This window comes from Ictidomys tridecemlineatus, chromosome 6 (genome assembly GCF_052094955.1).
Source record: "Ictidomys tridecemlineatus isolate mIctTri1 chromosome 6, mIctTri1.hap1, whole genome shotgun sequence".
NCBI lineage: Eukaryota > Metazoa > Chordata > Mammalia > Rodentia > Sciuridae > Ictidomys > Ictidomys tridecemlineatus.
Window position 1 is genome coordinate 162757280 of NC_135482.1, and position 15077 is coordinate 162772356.

At 41.0% G+C, this 15077-nt stretch overlaps 1 protein-coding gene across 6 annotated transcripts in view; it reads left to right on the top strand.

Moving 5' to 3' along the window:
- Nucleotides 1–14805, top strand: part of Cdadc1 (cytidine and dCMP deaminase domain containing 1) — a 60415-nt gene extending 45610 nt beyond the window's left edge. For 2 of the 6 annotated variants that reach the window (XR_013423382.1, XR_005732114.2), the window contains 2 exons: nt 2080–2240; nt 3019–10474. Coding sequence is in view for 4 of the 6 variants with exons in the window: in XM_013360746.4 (XP_013216200.1) it covers nt 12086–12192 (107 nt within the window). In the remaining 2 variants the exon portion in view is untranslated. Of the gene's footprint in view, nt 1–2079; nt 2241–2960; nt 10475–12085 lie in introns of those variants that run through there. The other 4 variants (XM_013360746.4, XM_078016021.1, XM_040281540.2 and 1 more) reach the window with 4 other exon arrangements.
- Nucleotides 14806–15077: the final 272 nt, after the last annotated feature.

The window sequence follows — 15077 nt, forward strand, 5'->3', positions numbered from 1 at the left end:
AGGAAGAAGAATCAGAAATGTCTACCTTGGTGAGGAGAAGTGTCCAGGAAGTGGTGAAGTGTGTCTTGATGTGTTGCGATCATGGGAGTCAACCAAACCACAGAATGTAGAACCAGTGGTGGAAAGCACAGCGACACATATCGTGGCTTGACAAAGAGAAAAACTCTCAGTGATAGTCTGAATTGTCCAGAATTGTCCTCCCTCATGAGGCAGTAAGCTCCCTGTCACCATGGAGGTGGGAGCACAAGATGTCACAGGAGGAATATTGATGGGTACCCTCCCTCCATGTAATGCTTTGATTGAGGTGGCATTTAGGAGGCAAGCATCTCTCTCTCCCAAGGGATGTTTGTAAAGAGACTAGAGATATTTCACTTGCACAGAAAGGAGTTTGGGGGAGAAAGAATCCATGTTATCATGGTCCAAGGAACTACATCAGGACCTTCTCTGGTTCTCTTAACTGGAAAAGATCTCTCTCCTGCACATTCCTATATCATGTTATACTCAGACTTCTCTTATAACACTGAAAAAAAAGTACAGTTGTTAAAAAGTCAGTGGATAAGTTAAGCCACTATTTACTAAAGGGCACACTGTTGGTATTTTGATTGATAAAGCTTTCTAGTGCGGGGCATTGCCCCATGGATTATGGGACATTTAGCATCCCTAACAGAGCGAGCCATGCAAATCACAGGCGCGATGATAAACTATTTAATATGTAGTGCTGGAAAATGGTTAATGCATGTAGAAAAACTGATAATGAATTTTTACCTCACATAATACTCAAAATTCCATATGAATTAAAGAGACAAAGCAAATTTCAAGTTTTAGAAGAAAATACAGAATTTTTTATGACCTGAAATAGGAAGAACAACTTAAGCAGAATACAAATAATGCTGACTATAAAAGAAAAACTTGACAAATTATAGAATACATTCCAAGTAAGGGCTTATCTTCTCCAAAAGACATTATCAAGAAAGTGAAAGGGAGCTGGGGTTGTGGCTCAGTGGTACAGTACTTTTGAGGTCCTGGTTTCGATCCTCAGCACCACATAAGATTAAATAAATAAAAAAGAAAGAAATTGAAAGGACCAGTCATCCCCTGGAAGAACAGATTTTCCACTAACGTAAAAAAAAAAAAAAATTCTACTAACTGATAAGGATAAAAATTAATAGAAAAATGTTTCTTTTGGGTATTTACATCAGCAGAAATGTAAATGTCTGATAAACATATGAAAGATGATCATACTCAGTAGTGGTCGGAGAAAGGCCAATTAAGATCACATTGAAGCAATGTTTTTATACCTATTGGATTTATACAATTCAAATTTGCCAATACCAACTGCTAGTGAGGATGTGGATTATTAGAAATTTTTATATGTTGCTAGGGAGATTGAAAGTTTTACAACCACCTTGGAAAATAATTAGACATTATCTTTGTAAAGCTGAACGTGCATGTATGTACTCCATGACCCAGTAATTTCAACTTCTAAGAAATCTTGCATCTTGTATAAAAGACCAAAATATAACAAATTCATTGCAATGTTATTTTTAAAAACAAAAACTGAAAATGACACAGATATTTAGCTTGTGAGATTACATTTAAAATATAGTATATTCTCACAATGAACTACAACATAACAGTGAAAATAAGTGAACTATTGCTACATTCTTTGACACAGGTGAATCTCAAAAAGATAAATGTTGAACAAAAAAATACAGAAGACTATCTTTTGAATTTCTGTATAAAGTTTAAAAAGAGACCAAATAGCATATTGTTTAATGTATGTAGTAAAATCGTTAAGAAACAATAGAAAGATAAACACAAAATTCAAGATAGTGGTTACATCTGAATGGGGAGAAGGGATGAGAAGAGAGAAGGAAGGCAACTGATAATGTTGTAGCCATTATTTGGGACAGTAGCTTTTAATTTTTTCTCTTCTATGCAAACAGTTACTGCAAATTTAAGCAAGATAATTATTTGGAGCAGTAGATTCTTAAGTGTTTATTTTATTATTGGGCTTTAGACCTCCCTTCTGTATTACATATATTCTCTTTTTTTATGTTTCAAATATTACATAAAAAGACAATTGAGAAAGGGGGGCTTCCAGGTCCACTCTGGAAGGCAAGCCAGAACCTGGTCCAGGTGTCCTTGGGACTGGGAAACAGCAGAGCGGAACACACCGGCTTGGAGGGCAGGCAGATACCTCAAGAGCACAGAAGCAAAGGGCAGGAGGAGACTTGCAGGTGACGGGTGTATTCATTGACTTGACTGTGGTGGCGGTTTCATAGATGTGTACCATGTCAAACTCATCAAACTGAACACTGTAAATATGCTCAGTTTATTGTATACTTTAAACACATAAGAGGTTGTTTGGTACCAACAAAGCTAGTAAAAAGAAAAGCCAGGAAGGTGTTAAGGCAGGCTTTTCTCCCAGCCTGCCCTGTTGGATAAGGCCACTTTCCGTACACAGAGGAATAGGAGTGGGAGAGTCCCCCTGTACTCCCTGCCCCACAGGTGCTGCCATCCTCTCTCTGGAGGATAAGTAAGTGCATTAATTTTCGAGGTCCTGATTTCGATCCTCAGCATCACATAAGATTAAATAAATAAAAAAGAAAGAAAATGAAAGGACCAGTCATCCCCTGGAAGAACAGATTTTCTACTAACGTTTAAAAAAAAAAATTCTTTGATACCAGTGTAATCACCAACAGGGATTGATTTCTGTTTCTTCCAGCCTAATAATAGTGCCTTTCCCCCCAAAAAAGTTGTATTTAGTATTTGCCGTATACTGTGGAGTGAATCCAGTTTTTTTAAAAAATCACCTTTGAGTTATCTAGATTCAGTATTGATTGGAGAAACAAACATTTAAGTGGAATATTGAAGCAGTTGAGAATTTGAAGGTAAAGTAAAATGAATGGTCCTTTACCTGAAGCATTGTTTTGCTCTTCCAACCTGTGTGCCTGCAGCAAGTCCCCGTGAGTTTGAAGTGATGTTTTCTGACATGAAGTTGTTCTTGCATGATAGACGGTGTGTTGAGAGCCCTGCCTGGGAGTGAGGAGCAGCACCGCAAGAAGCTATGTCTGGGAAAGCCCTCCGAGGGCCTCTCCACGCTGCAGTGACGGCCTCAGGAGTTGGTTGTTGCACCTCTAAAGTTCAGCCTTGTTAACTCAGAAAATGAGGATGGATTTCGTGAACCATTGAAAACTTTGTTAGGATATGAATTATGTTGACGAGGACATTTTTATTTTAGACTTATTTGTGTATTTTTCAGAATATGGCAATGTGTTTAATGCTTTAATGAGATCAGTGTCATCACCAACAGGGATGGATTTCTGTTTATCTCAGTTTCTATTTATACAGCCAGTTTGAAAGGGGCTGGCTCACTGGAGTCATATCTCAACAGGGAATTGCATATCTTTTGAGAAGTATTAATTCCTTTGGATTACAAGGGTGACAATTAGTAAATTGTCCAGGGAAATAAGTGACAATCTGCTCATATTTTAAGAATCCATGTATAGATAACCAGAAGGGTCATGTTTATACCTAAAATCATTCTAGCATTCAAAAATTACTTAATTGGGACTGTCTTAAAGTCTCCATTTTGAAACTATATTTTTAAAATTAGTAATCTCTTGGGCTGGAGGTCTAGCTCAGTGGTAAAGTACTAGCCAGCATGTACCAAGCCCTGTGTTTCATTCCCAGCACTGCAAAAATAAATAAATAAATAAATAAATAAATAAATAAATAAATAAATAAATAAGATGTTAATTTCTCCTAAATTTTTATTTCACAGTGATTGTTGGACTAGAGGCCAGTTACACTACAATTTTGGGTAGCAATAGAAAGAGAATGTTATTCTGAGGCAGTGTTGCTGTTTGATGTCACTAAATCTTGAGATTACTGGCAGTAAGTCTCAAATTTGGTCATTATGTAAATAGAAAAATATGTGAATGTGGGATATTGAAACCAGCATTTTTAGAATTCCATTAATAAATGCTTTCCCCAATATAATTTTCCCCTCCATATGACCAATACAGTGTCTAACTGCAAAAGGGAGGCCTGCTAGGAATATTTGCAAACCTCAAGAACACTCAAAGCCTTAAAAGTAAACGCATCCCTTCTGAATTTTTCTCTCTGATTTCTTTTTTCGCAGTGCTGAGGATTTACTTCAGGGCTTTGAACATGCTCAGCATGTGCTCTACCATTGAGTCAGGTCCCTGGCCCCCCCCTGCCCCCCCCTTTTTTTTTTTTAGTTCTCCATGGACACAACATCTTTATTTTATTTGTATGTGGTGCTGAGGATCAAACCCAGCGCCCCGTGCATGCCAGGCGAGCGTGCTACCGCTTGAGCCACACCCCCAGTCCCTCCCCCGCCCCTTTTTAAATTTTATTTTGAGACAATATCTGGCTAAGTTGCCCAGGCTGGCCTTAAACTTGTAATCTCCTGCCTCAGCCTCCCAAGTAGCAGGGATTATAGGTGTCAATGTACCTGGCTGATTTCTTCAATTTTTATTTGCTAAGAAACTCAGAAAATTAGTCTGAAGAATCATCATGTTTTAGACTTTCCTGGTGTTAGGAGGAAGGCCAACAGGCCTGGGGAGTGATGCTTCATGAGAAGGCTCGAGGACTGGGAAGAGGTGGTGAGATTTGCCCTTTTTTGTCCCCCTCCTTTCCACAGCAACACGTGGGGCCTCCTACCACTTTTTCAGAGTTAGGCACAGGACAATCCAAGTGTCAACCAGATGCCTGGCTTGCACAGCAGCCTGCTTAGGTCCACTAAGAATTCAAAGTCATCATACCACACAGTTGAGAACTGCCAAAAACATTTTCCATAGACATAGATCATGGAAGATGGAGTGTGTGTATGTGTGTGTGTGTGGGGGGGGTACCTTTAAAGACAACTAATGCTAATTTGAAAAACACTAGTTAAGCTATTCTTTAATACTTATCAACATAAAAACTCCATTTAATCCCTAGCACCACAAGAAAAAAAAAATTCTAAGATTGCTCATCTCCCAAATTGCTTTATTATTGTAATACAAGCATAAGTTCTTTGATTTATTGTTTTATACTACTAGTTCATCTATGCTGAGTAGTTTATACACCAATCAACAAATATTTTGTGAGACTCAAAAGTCAAATATATACTGCCAGAATTATGGATTTTTGTATTGGGGTGGGATATCAGAAAGGAAAGTATATAATCAGGAAACTATGGAAATAAAACACTGATATTTCATGTAAAGAGCCTTGTAGAGGTCACAGTGCTGAGCTGTTTTATTATCCAAACACTAGGGTTGAGGTGAACTGAGAGAAAGCAGAGGAGGTGGAGATCACTCTGTGAGGGGTAAGGGAAAATGATTGGGTTGCCCCCAAGCATTGCAGAGCTGGACCCAGAACCCACCTGGGTTTGCAGAAACTATATGTGGCATATATAGTTTGCAGAAACTATATATGACTCAGCTCTGCAAATTCCCAGGCAAGAGATTTCATCCCTCAGCAAGTTGAAGAAGGTAATGATAAATTCATTCTTAGTAAAGAAGGTGGCTAAGCACTCACCTGGTTTACTTCATGTCTGTAATGGGAGTAGATACAGGTTTATGTGTTTTTATTGTATCACTGGTAAAACTTTTTTAATCTGGCTTTTCTATTTTTTCTACCTCAGCTTAGTTTGAAAATATGCCATTTACTCATAAGGCTTCCTCTTTTTATTCATGAATGGGTCCGTCCATTGTTAGGATTGATCATAACAACCTATTTTTGACATACTTTCGAGTATTCCTTAAGAGTCCTGGTATTGCCTGTAATGGTCACATGGCAATGAGCTGAGCACGTTGCTAGTATGTTTTAGAACTAAAGTAAACATCAATGCAGTATTTTTATTTCATGTGTAATATCCCTGAAGTCTTGTTGCTCTTTTGCTATCATTATTATAAAATATTTCAGATACATAAAAAATACAAATAGTTATAACAAATACTTTACTCATGTACTTAATACGCAGAATTAGTATATGTTACCACTTGGGAGTTTAGTCCTATTTTGAGATCTGAGGTAGAACTTTTCTTTGCATCTTTTCTACATTTGCTTGAGAGCACATTGTGGTTTTCTAAAAGATCATCCATGCTCATTGCAGGGCAGCAGGGTTTTAAAATCCACCCTAGAGCCTCCAAGGACTGTTACCTAGACAGCTGAGATTAAAGCCTCCTTTTTTAAAAAATTTTTTTAAGTTGTCAATGGACTTTATTTTGTTTTATTTATATGTGGTGCTGAGAATTGAATCCAGTGCCTCACACATACTAGGCAAGCACTGTACCATTGAGCTTAGGAGCCCCTAAGCCTCCTTTTAAAACATTCTTTACAGTCTTTCTGCATCTGATTTCTTAATTCTCTAATAATTCTGTGATAGTTTTCCTAAGAGGAAACCAGCTGCCCTTATGTGAGGTAGGGGAGGTCTACTGGGCCAAGGTTTTCTGACTCCTCTGGTGGAGCAGACCCCCTACCAGGTACGCCTGGCCTGCAGCAGAACCTGGTGACAGAAGTGTCCTCACCCTCACTTGGGATCGGGAGATCTGCCTTACCACCTGGGAAGGAGATTCTGAGTTACAGCCGCTGAAACGCAGGCTTCCTGTTTCTGGCTAACATTTAGATGTTTGGAATCATTTATTTATTCAACTCCTGGGCACCCTACGCTAGGCTCTCAGCTTGAAATGAAAAGTGTAATTTGCTTTGGATACTTTTTGAAACAGAAAAAATATAAATCTTAATTCACAAAATGGAATTTTGAAAAGTTTGATTCATCCATTAATAGACTACTCTGAAAAAAAATTTTGCTGAAGTTTACACAAAGCAATGAGGTATTCAGAAATTTTTCTCAATTTTGAAGCCTTTTATTGATATCCTAGAACCGTTGTGTTGGCTTTGCTACAGTTTTGTTTTTATAACACAAGGAAATCAAGTTGGACCAGGGTTTCTCAGACTTGGCACAATTGACACTTGGGATTCTGATATTCTGTGAAGCTGCTCTGTGTATTGTAGAATGTTAGCCACATCCCTGGCCCCCAGTGAAAACCACTGGCATAAAAAAGTTTGTACATAACTGCAAAAACCTATGTTAGGCCTAAGAACATTTCATTTAGTATAACAATTGCACTGGGGGCTTTTTACGATCAGGTATCAAAATCTGAGGATGACCAATTCCTCAGAATCATCTTTTAAAAGTCTTTTTAAAAATTATGTTTATGCTGGTACAGTGGTACATGTCTGTAATCCTAGCAGCTTGGGTGTTGAGGCAGGAGAATTGTAACTTAGCAAGGCTGTAGGCAAACTAGTGAGACCCTGTCTTAAAGTAAAAAATAAAAAGGGCTGGGGATGTGGCTCAGTGGTTAAGCACTTTTGCGTTCAATCCCCAGTACAAAAATACACACCCACACCCATATATATATATATATATATATATATATATATATGGGTGTGTGTGTGTATGTGTGTGTGTATATATATATATATTACAGAGTAGGTAAAAAATAAGTTTGCATTTTTCTCCAATTTTTGCTTTTGTTCCTCCTTCAGTACCAAGGAGGGCCTCGCACCTACTAGTCAAGTACTCTACCACTTAACCACATCCCAACTCCAATTTTTAAAAATTTTTTTATAGTTGTAGATGGACACAATGCCTTTATTTTGTTTATTTTTATGTGGTGCTGAGGATTGAATCCAGCACCTCACACATGCTAGCAAGCACTCTGCCACTGAGCTGTAGCCACAGCCCCAATGTGTTTTTTTTTTTTTTTGGTGGGAGGTGTCGGGGTTTTTAGCCCCTCCTGACCTGCTGGAGAGATTGGGGAGAGCACGCCCGGGCCAGGACGAGCCAAGAAAGGAGAGGGCTGACTGACAGCCCCCACCCAGCCCTCCCTCCTGGAGGACAATCAGACTGTCAGGGAGACCAGTCAAGGCTGGAGCACACACAGCTAATATAAGGCACAGAAGCCAATCAGGTTAAAGGTCAGCAGGGTGAGGAGAGTTCACGTGTCCACCCATCCTACAGGCAGGAAGGGGAGACACGAGCTGTCCACCTGTCCACGGGGGCGGAAGGGTTCTGAGCCTATCCTAGAGGTGGTCCGATTTTTCTTCACAACCCAGGCAACGCCTTCTGGCTGATCACCAGGTGCCGTCTTAACCATGGGCGGCCCCAAGACCAGGAAGTGAGCATCAGTCTGCAAGTTAGGTTTCCTTTTCTCCAACATAGGTTTTTATTTCTCTGATGTGACGTGCCCTACATGACGTACCAGGGATTGAACTCAGGGGCACTCAACAACTGAGCCACCTCCCCACCCCTATTTTTTAGACTTTTTAAAATATATTTATTTTATTTATTTTTATGTGGTGCTGAGAATTGAATCCTCGCATATGTGCAACTCCAGCCCCCACACTCCTATTTTTTGTATTTTATTTAGACACAGTGACTCACTGAGTTGCTTAGCACCTTGCTTTTGCTGAGGCTGGCTTTGAACTCACCATCCTTTTGCCTCAGCCTCCAGAGCAGCTGGGATTACAGGCATGTGCTACCAAGCCCGGCCCCAGACCCCAATTTTAAATTAGGAAGGGAGTAGTAATAACCTTAGTTTCTGTCTTGTTTTGCTTGTTTTCCAAGTTACTGATGTATATGAATAAGCCGGACAATTTTGCAAACACTCCTAAACTGCAATAATTTTTCCAATCAATGGAAGACCAAAAGAGTTGCTATACTTAATCACTACATCAATCAATCAGAAATTCAATTAAATTGAATTGGGTAGGGTTCTGGTCATAATGGGGATATCATATAAAGAATCAAGCTTGAGGGGCTGGGGATGTGGCTCAAGCAGTAGCGCCCTCGCCTGGCATGTGTGCGGCCCGGGTTCGATCCTCAGCACCATGTACAAACAAAGATGTTGTGTCTGCCGAAAACTAAAAAATAAATATTAAAATTAAAAAAAAAAAAGAATCAAGCTTGACTTACTTCTCTCTGGAAAAAATAATTAAATTTATTATAGTTGATTCCCAGTATAGAAACCTGAAATATCTGCCACATGGTCTTAGTTGGCATAGGCAGCATGGATAGAATGTATTGTTCAGAATAATTTTATCTTATTGGTTGGCCAGGTAGCCTTTAATTGCTTATATTAGCAATGACATGTATCTTAAAGTCATGGATGTTTTTAATGCAATTACTGTTCACCATTAAAAATTCAATGAGGGCTGAGGTTATGGCTCAGTGGTAGAGCACTCACCTGGCACATGCAAGGCACTGGGTTCAATCCTCAGCACCACATATAAATAAATAAAGATATTTTTAAAAATCAATGAATCTGGGCTGGGGATGTGGCTCAAGCGGTAGCGTGCTCGCCTGCCATGCGTGCGACCCGGGTTAGATCCTCAGCACCACATACCAACAAAAAGATGTTGTGTCCGCCGAGAACTAAACAATAAATATTGAAAATTCTCTCTCTCTCTCTCTCTCTCTCCTCTCTTGAAAAAAAAAAAGTGTCTCAAATTAAAAAAAAAATCAATGAATCTATTTAATATCATGCAGAAATTTTCTGTCATGTAAGTCAATTTATTGAATATTCTGCACCTAAGTAAAACAAATCTACTAATATGCACCAGTTAAAAATGAGTCCTATTGGCTTGGGTTGTGGTTCAGTGGTAGAGTGCATGCCTAGCATGTGTGAAGCTCTGCGTTCGATTCTCAGCACTGCATATAAATAAATGAATAAAATAAAAGTCCATCAACATCTAAAAAGTAAAATTTTAAAAATGAGGCCTATTAAAAATGGATCAATCTGGGCTGGGGCTGTAGTTCATGTAGAGTGTTTTTATAGCATGCACCCATCCCTAGTTTCAGTCCTCAGCAACACACATAATGAAGAAGGAAAAAAAGAAAAAGAACATCGTATTTGTATATAATAATTTAATTCAGAAACTTTGAAATGATAATCTCCCTGTCCTATAGGTCACCCCTCCTCAAAGACACGAGGCTTGCTTATTCATTTACTTATTTATTTACTTTAGATGAGGCCTCAGTGTGGTGCCCAGGCCAGCCTAGAACTCCTGGTCTTACACTATCCTCCTGCCTCAGCCTCTCACGTAGGTGGAACTACAGACTTGAGTCACTCGTCTTGAACCAAACTGATATTTTTGGTATTCATTTCCAAATATCCAAATCGCGTGCCTGTGTTGTCCCTTAATAGTTTTATTCTTTGGCTTTAGGCATTATCTTATCTACCATGGAAAAGTTTAGTTTCACCTCACCTGCTCTCCAGATGCTTCCCTCTTTCCATCCTCCCAATACTGTTAGAATTTTATTGTGGTTGTCCCAAAATTCACTGTTGTGACTATGTAAATACTAGTCAGAGCTTTGTCATGTTGTATTCTATGATTACTTTTTCTTTCCATGTAGAACTCCCTTTCCTGAATTAAAAATTTGGATTTTGGTGGTGGGAGTTGCTTGGTCTTCTATTTAATTATGAATCTGTAGCCAAACTCTTCTCTCAGTTGTACAGTTTCCCAGTATATTCCAACCCATTAGGTGTCCTCAAAAAATCCTTCTAGAAGAAATCCCTCACAGGGCCTTCTGACTACCTCCAGTCTGAACCTATGGCTCCATCGACCTTCTGTTCCCATGTTTTATGGGGCCCTCTCCACAACCACCCTGGAGAGAGCCTTCATCTTTTTCTTTCATCTGATTCCCTCTCTCAATTTGGCGAAGCACGTCTTTCAGAAGATTCCTGAGAACGGTACGTGGTGATGGGTTGTCCCTAAGACCACCCACCACTTTTCGTGGAACTTTTCACCTTTCTTATTCTTACAGATAACAGTCCAGGGACTTCACGTTGAAGCTTTGATGATGCTTCCTAAGAAGTTGCAGTTCTAATCCATAAACCCAAATTTTAAGTGGCAAATCTGAGAGGTTTTAGGCAAGTGTGTTTTACTACAAAAGTGTGTGTGTTCCTGAAAGTTTAGAGCTTTATCTTCACATGCAAGGAGAAGCCACTGTGATAGCCAATCGAATAATACTCAACCCATCTCCCCGTTGCAGGGTGGAAGGCTCACGCTCAGATAATTTCCAGCCAGGGAGTCTCTCCCTTTCTTGGCTAACGTTGCTTCAAAGTGACAAACCTCATTTCTTCCTGCCCACCTGTTTCCTGGGGATTACCCAGAATCGGACACCATCAGGAACTCTCCCAAAAATTCTGAGAATCTTTTTAAGGAGCCATTGCTGGTGGTTTGGTAATTGGTCGACACCTGCAGGCAGACTGAATGGCCCCCAGCCCTTCTCTGGCCACTTCCTCCTCCTCCTGCCTGCAGATGATGCTGGTTCTGGATAAACTGAAGGGAACAGGGTGACGAGGGTGCAGAGCCAAGGTGTCCTTTGCAAAATGTGTCAGAAACTAACAGCAGCTGAACTATACTACTCAAACCCTCAAATCAAGAAAATGTGAATGCTGCTGGCCAAATAGGAAGGCAGTAGTGCAACTGCTTGGCCAGGTTTCTCCAGAGAGAAAACAAAACAGTTTAGTAAATGTGTGCTCTTCGTTTCAGTGAACTTGGTGTTATTGCTGTGTTACTATCTTTTTTTTTTTTTTGAAGGGGGTGGGTCCTAGGGATTGAACCCAGGGGCACTCAACCACTGAGCCACATCCCCAGCCCTATTTTGTACTTTATTTAGAGACAAGGTCTCTAAGTGAGTTGCTTAGCGCCTCACTTTTGTTGAGGCTGGCTTTGAACTCACAATCCTCTGGAACCCCTGGGATTACAGGCCTGTGCTGCTACTTTTATGTGGTGCTGAAGAAGGAACCCAGGGCCTTGCGTGTCCTAGGCAAGCACTCTACCACCGGCCCCATGTGCTGTCTTCAAGCAGGCTCTCTCTACATGATAGAATAATTGATGATCTTATGTTCCTGACAACCTTCTCATAACTTATACAATCCTCAAATGTATTCATGGTCATTTTTTAAAACTTTGAGTATAATTTTACTATTTAGATGATAAAGTTTTGCTCTTGTATTAGTCATATCGAAGATTTTTCTGAAGCCAATTTCTTTTCCAGTTAGGATGGCTGTGGACAGCAGGCTGGGCCCTGTGTGGAGTCACTCCATGATGAACAGAACAGCAGTTTTCAGACTGGGCCTAACCATGAGTGACTCCATTTTATAAAGCAGTCGTTCGATGTGAGTTCTCCCTTTCGATTTTAAGTGCTGAGGTAGAATGACTTTTTGCCTTTTTTTGTCCAAGTAAATAACCGCCATCTGCCCAGCACAACCATCAGGCACAAACTAATACTTGTACTAACAAAAATGACTACCTGTGAACTAATCGGATTAAATCAAAGCACCTAAGGTGTATTAAACCCATGTCAGAAAAACCAGGCCGGAGAGTTTATCAGACACACCAGATGTAACACAGCTGAAACCCACACAGAAGCACTCTGAGATGGGTTTCAGTGGCACACACCAACTGTTCATCACCTTCAGATGAACGCTACATAAGGTCCACAGGTGACTGAACTTCCAACTCTGTCCCTGGGCCTTGGCCCAGCCTGCTTTCCTTGCTTGACGTGGCCCACTGGAACTGGAACTCTGGAGTCATTAGTCTGGTGTTTATCCACAGGAGCACCATAGGCAGGCTGAGTGCAATCATTCCCCACTGTTTGGGATTGTCCTGAGAATCACTGGAGTTCAGCATCTCTGGCCTGCACCCACCAAATGCCTTTGAATCACCCAGAAAACCTGAGAAAATGGAACGCACCCTGGGAGTTTGGGATGGTGGACTGCCCTTGGTCCAGAGCCTGCTGATCAATCCAGCCACCTGTCCTCAGGGACATTTCTTCTTTAGCTCTTCTCTAAAGAGCAGGTCAGCCAGCCTTGGTGCTAACACCCTAGCAATGAAGAACTTGCCATATTGGCATAACTGATTTCATTATTAAAATGTTATTGTTATGGCCACCCCTTTCCCTCCCTCTGCTCATTTCTATCTCTGGTCCTTTCATAACACAGACTTCTTTGTCTCATCCTCCGCCACCACATGAATGCCCTTAGTGCTTGAAAGTGGCCATTGTGTTCCCACTGTCCCATGGCAGCCTCCCACGTCCCTGTGTCATTGAGGTTTGCATGCTGTGGAAGAGCACTTGTCACATTACTTCATTTACTTTTTCACACCACAAAGTAGAGATTATCATTTTGACCTGGTAGGAGGGAGGGCGAGAGAAGCCAAAACTTTGATCCTTCAATCAATAAGAGATCAAGAGATGAGCCAGGCACAGTGCTGCACATCTATAATCCCAGTGGTTTGGGAGGCTGAGACAGGAGGATCACAGGTTCAAAGCCAGCCTCAGCAAATGCAAAGCACTAAGCAACTCAGACCCTGTCTCTAAATAAAAATACAAAAATAGGGTTGGGGATGTGGCTCAGTGGTTGAATGCCCCCGAGTTCAATCCTCAGTATCCCCCCGAAAAAAAGATCAGGAGATGCAGTCTCCAATTAAATGATTTACCCAAAACTGCACTGCTAGTCATTGGCAGAGCTGGTACATTAACTTATTTTGCTCCAAATTCATAATCTTCACAATACTCATTAAATATGGTCCACTCACTCCCCCTCTGACATCTTCTTTCTTTCCATCCCAAAACTTTGCTTGTCTCCTATGGTAGAGGTTTCAGTGGCCCCAATTTTCCACCTGTTCTTTATTCCCACTCTTCATCAAATGGCTTTGCAAGCTCCTCTGATAGCAGGTAGAGAATGTGTTGCTCCACCCTTGACTTTGGGTTCAGCAAAAAACAGCCGAAATGCCCTCCATCCAGTTCTGACATCAGGCCTTAAGGAGCCCGTGTTTCCACTTGTTCTTTTGTGTTTCTGCCACCACCAAATAAATATGTGGGCAGAGCCACCCTGGCCGGCCCTGCCTAGATAGGTGGACACAGCCACTCACAGGCTTGGGAGAAAAAGTAATTGGTTTTCCATTATTGTGCTTCAGGAACTTTCTGCACAGTATTCACCAAGTGATGTGTGTCTCCAACTTTTAAAAAAGCAGACTCCCTAAAGGATATGCACCCAGAGAGTGTGTGACCTGGGAGGAGAGAGGGCGAGAGAAGCCAAAACTTTGATCCTTCAATCAATCATCTCCCAGTGACAAGAAAACCCTGGAAAGGAGATAACCATCAATCCAAAAATAGCCGTCCCTGGGAAGAAGGATCCTTTCCCAAGTAAATTCTCTCCCAGTGACAGTGAAAGTACACATCAGTCTTCTCCCTGTGTCAATACAATGAGCCCTGGAGGTCAGAGGAGCACTGGATCCCGAACTCTGAACCCTCCATCCTTGCCCTGTAAAAACACTGCCTAATAAAGACTGAGGAAAGGGGAGGGGACCCGGGGAGATGGTGGAATGAGATGGCCGTCATTACCCTAGGTACGTGTATGAGTGCCCTTGTGGTGCGACTTTACATCATATACAACCAGAGAAATGAAAAGCTGTGCTCCACTTATACACAATGAATTGAAAAGCTTTCTGCTGTCATGTATAACTGATTAGAACTAATAAAAAATAAATTAAAAAGAAAACCTGTGTCCAGAAAAAACAAATTCAGATGTTTGCAACCTTTTGCCCACATCCTGTTAAAAGTCTTCAAGGACGGAGTCACCTCTCAATGTAACCTCTATAAACCCATACCTTTCCTATAATCGGGGACCATTTTCTGCCTAGACTGTGGGCTCCTTCAATGATTAACTCTGCTACTGAATAAAAGGCACAGCTGATCCATGAAGTCTACACCCATCCCCGTTATTTGTGCTTTTATTATGGTGTCAAAACCATTTTGGTTATTTTTGCCTACACTCCCCTTTCCCCACTGTGCGGCTTTCCCTGCCTTACTTGGAAACCTGTACCGGCTCTCTTGGTATCCTCATTTTACATGTATTCCACAAATGACACTATCTTTCTGTCTCCTCCCTGTGGGAAGCTGCTTCCACCCCTAAGGGCTGAGCCCAGGTGCGCCTTGCCGCTCTCCCTTCCTCCTCAGGGTCTCTCTTGTGCAGTTGTTGTTGGGT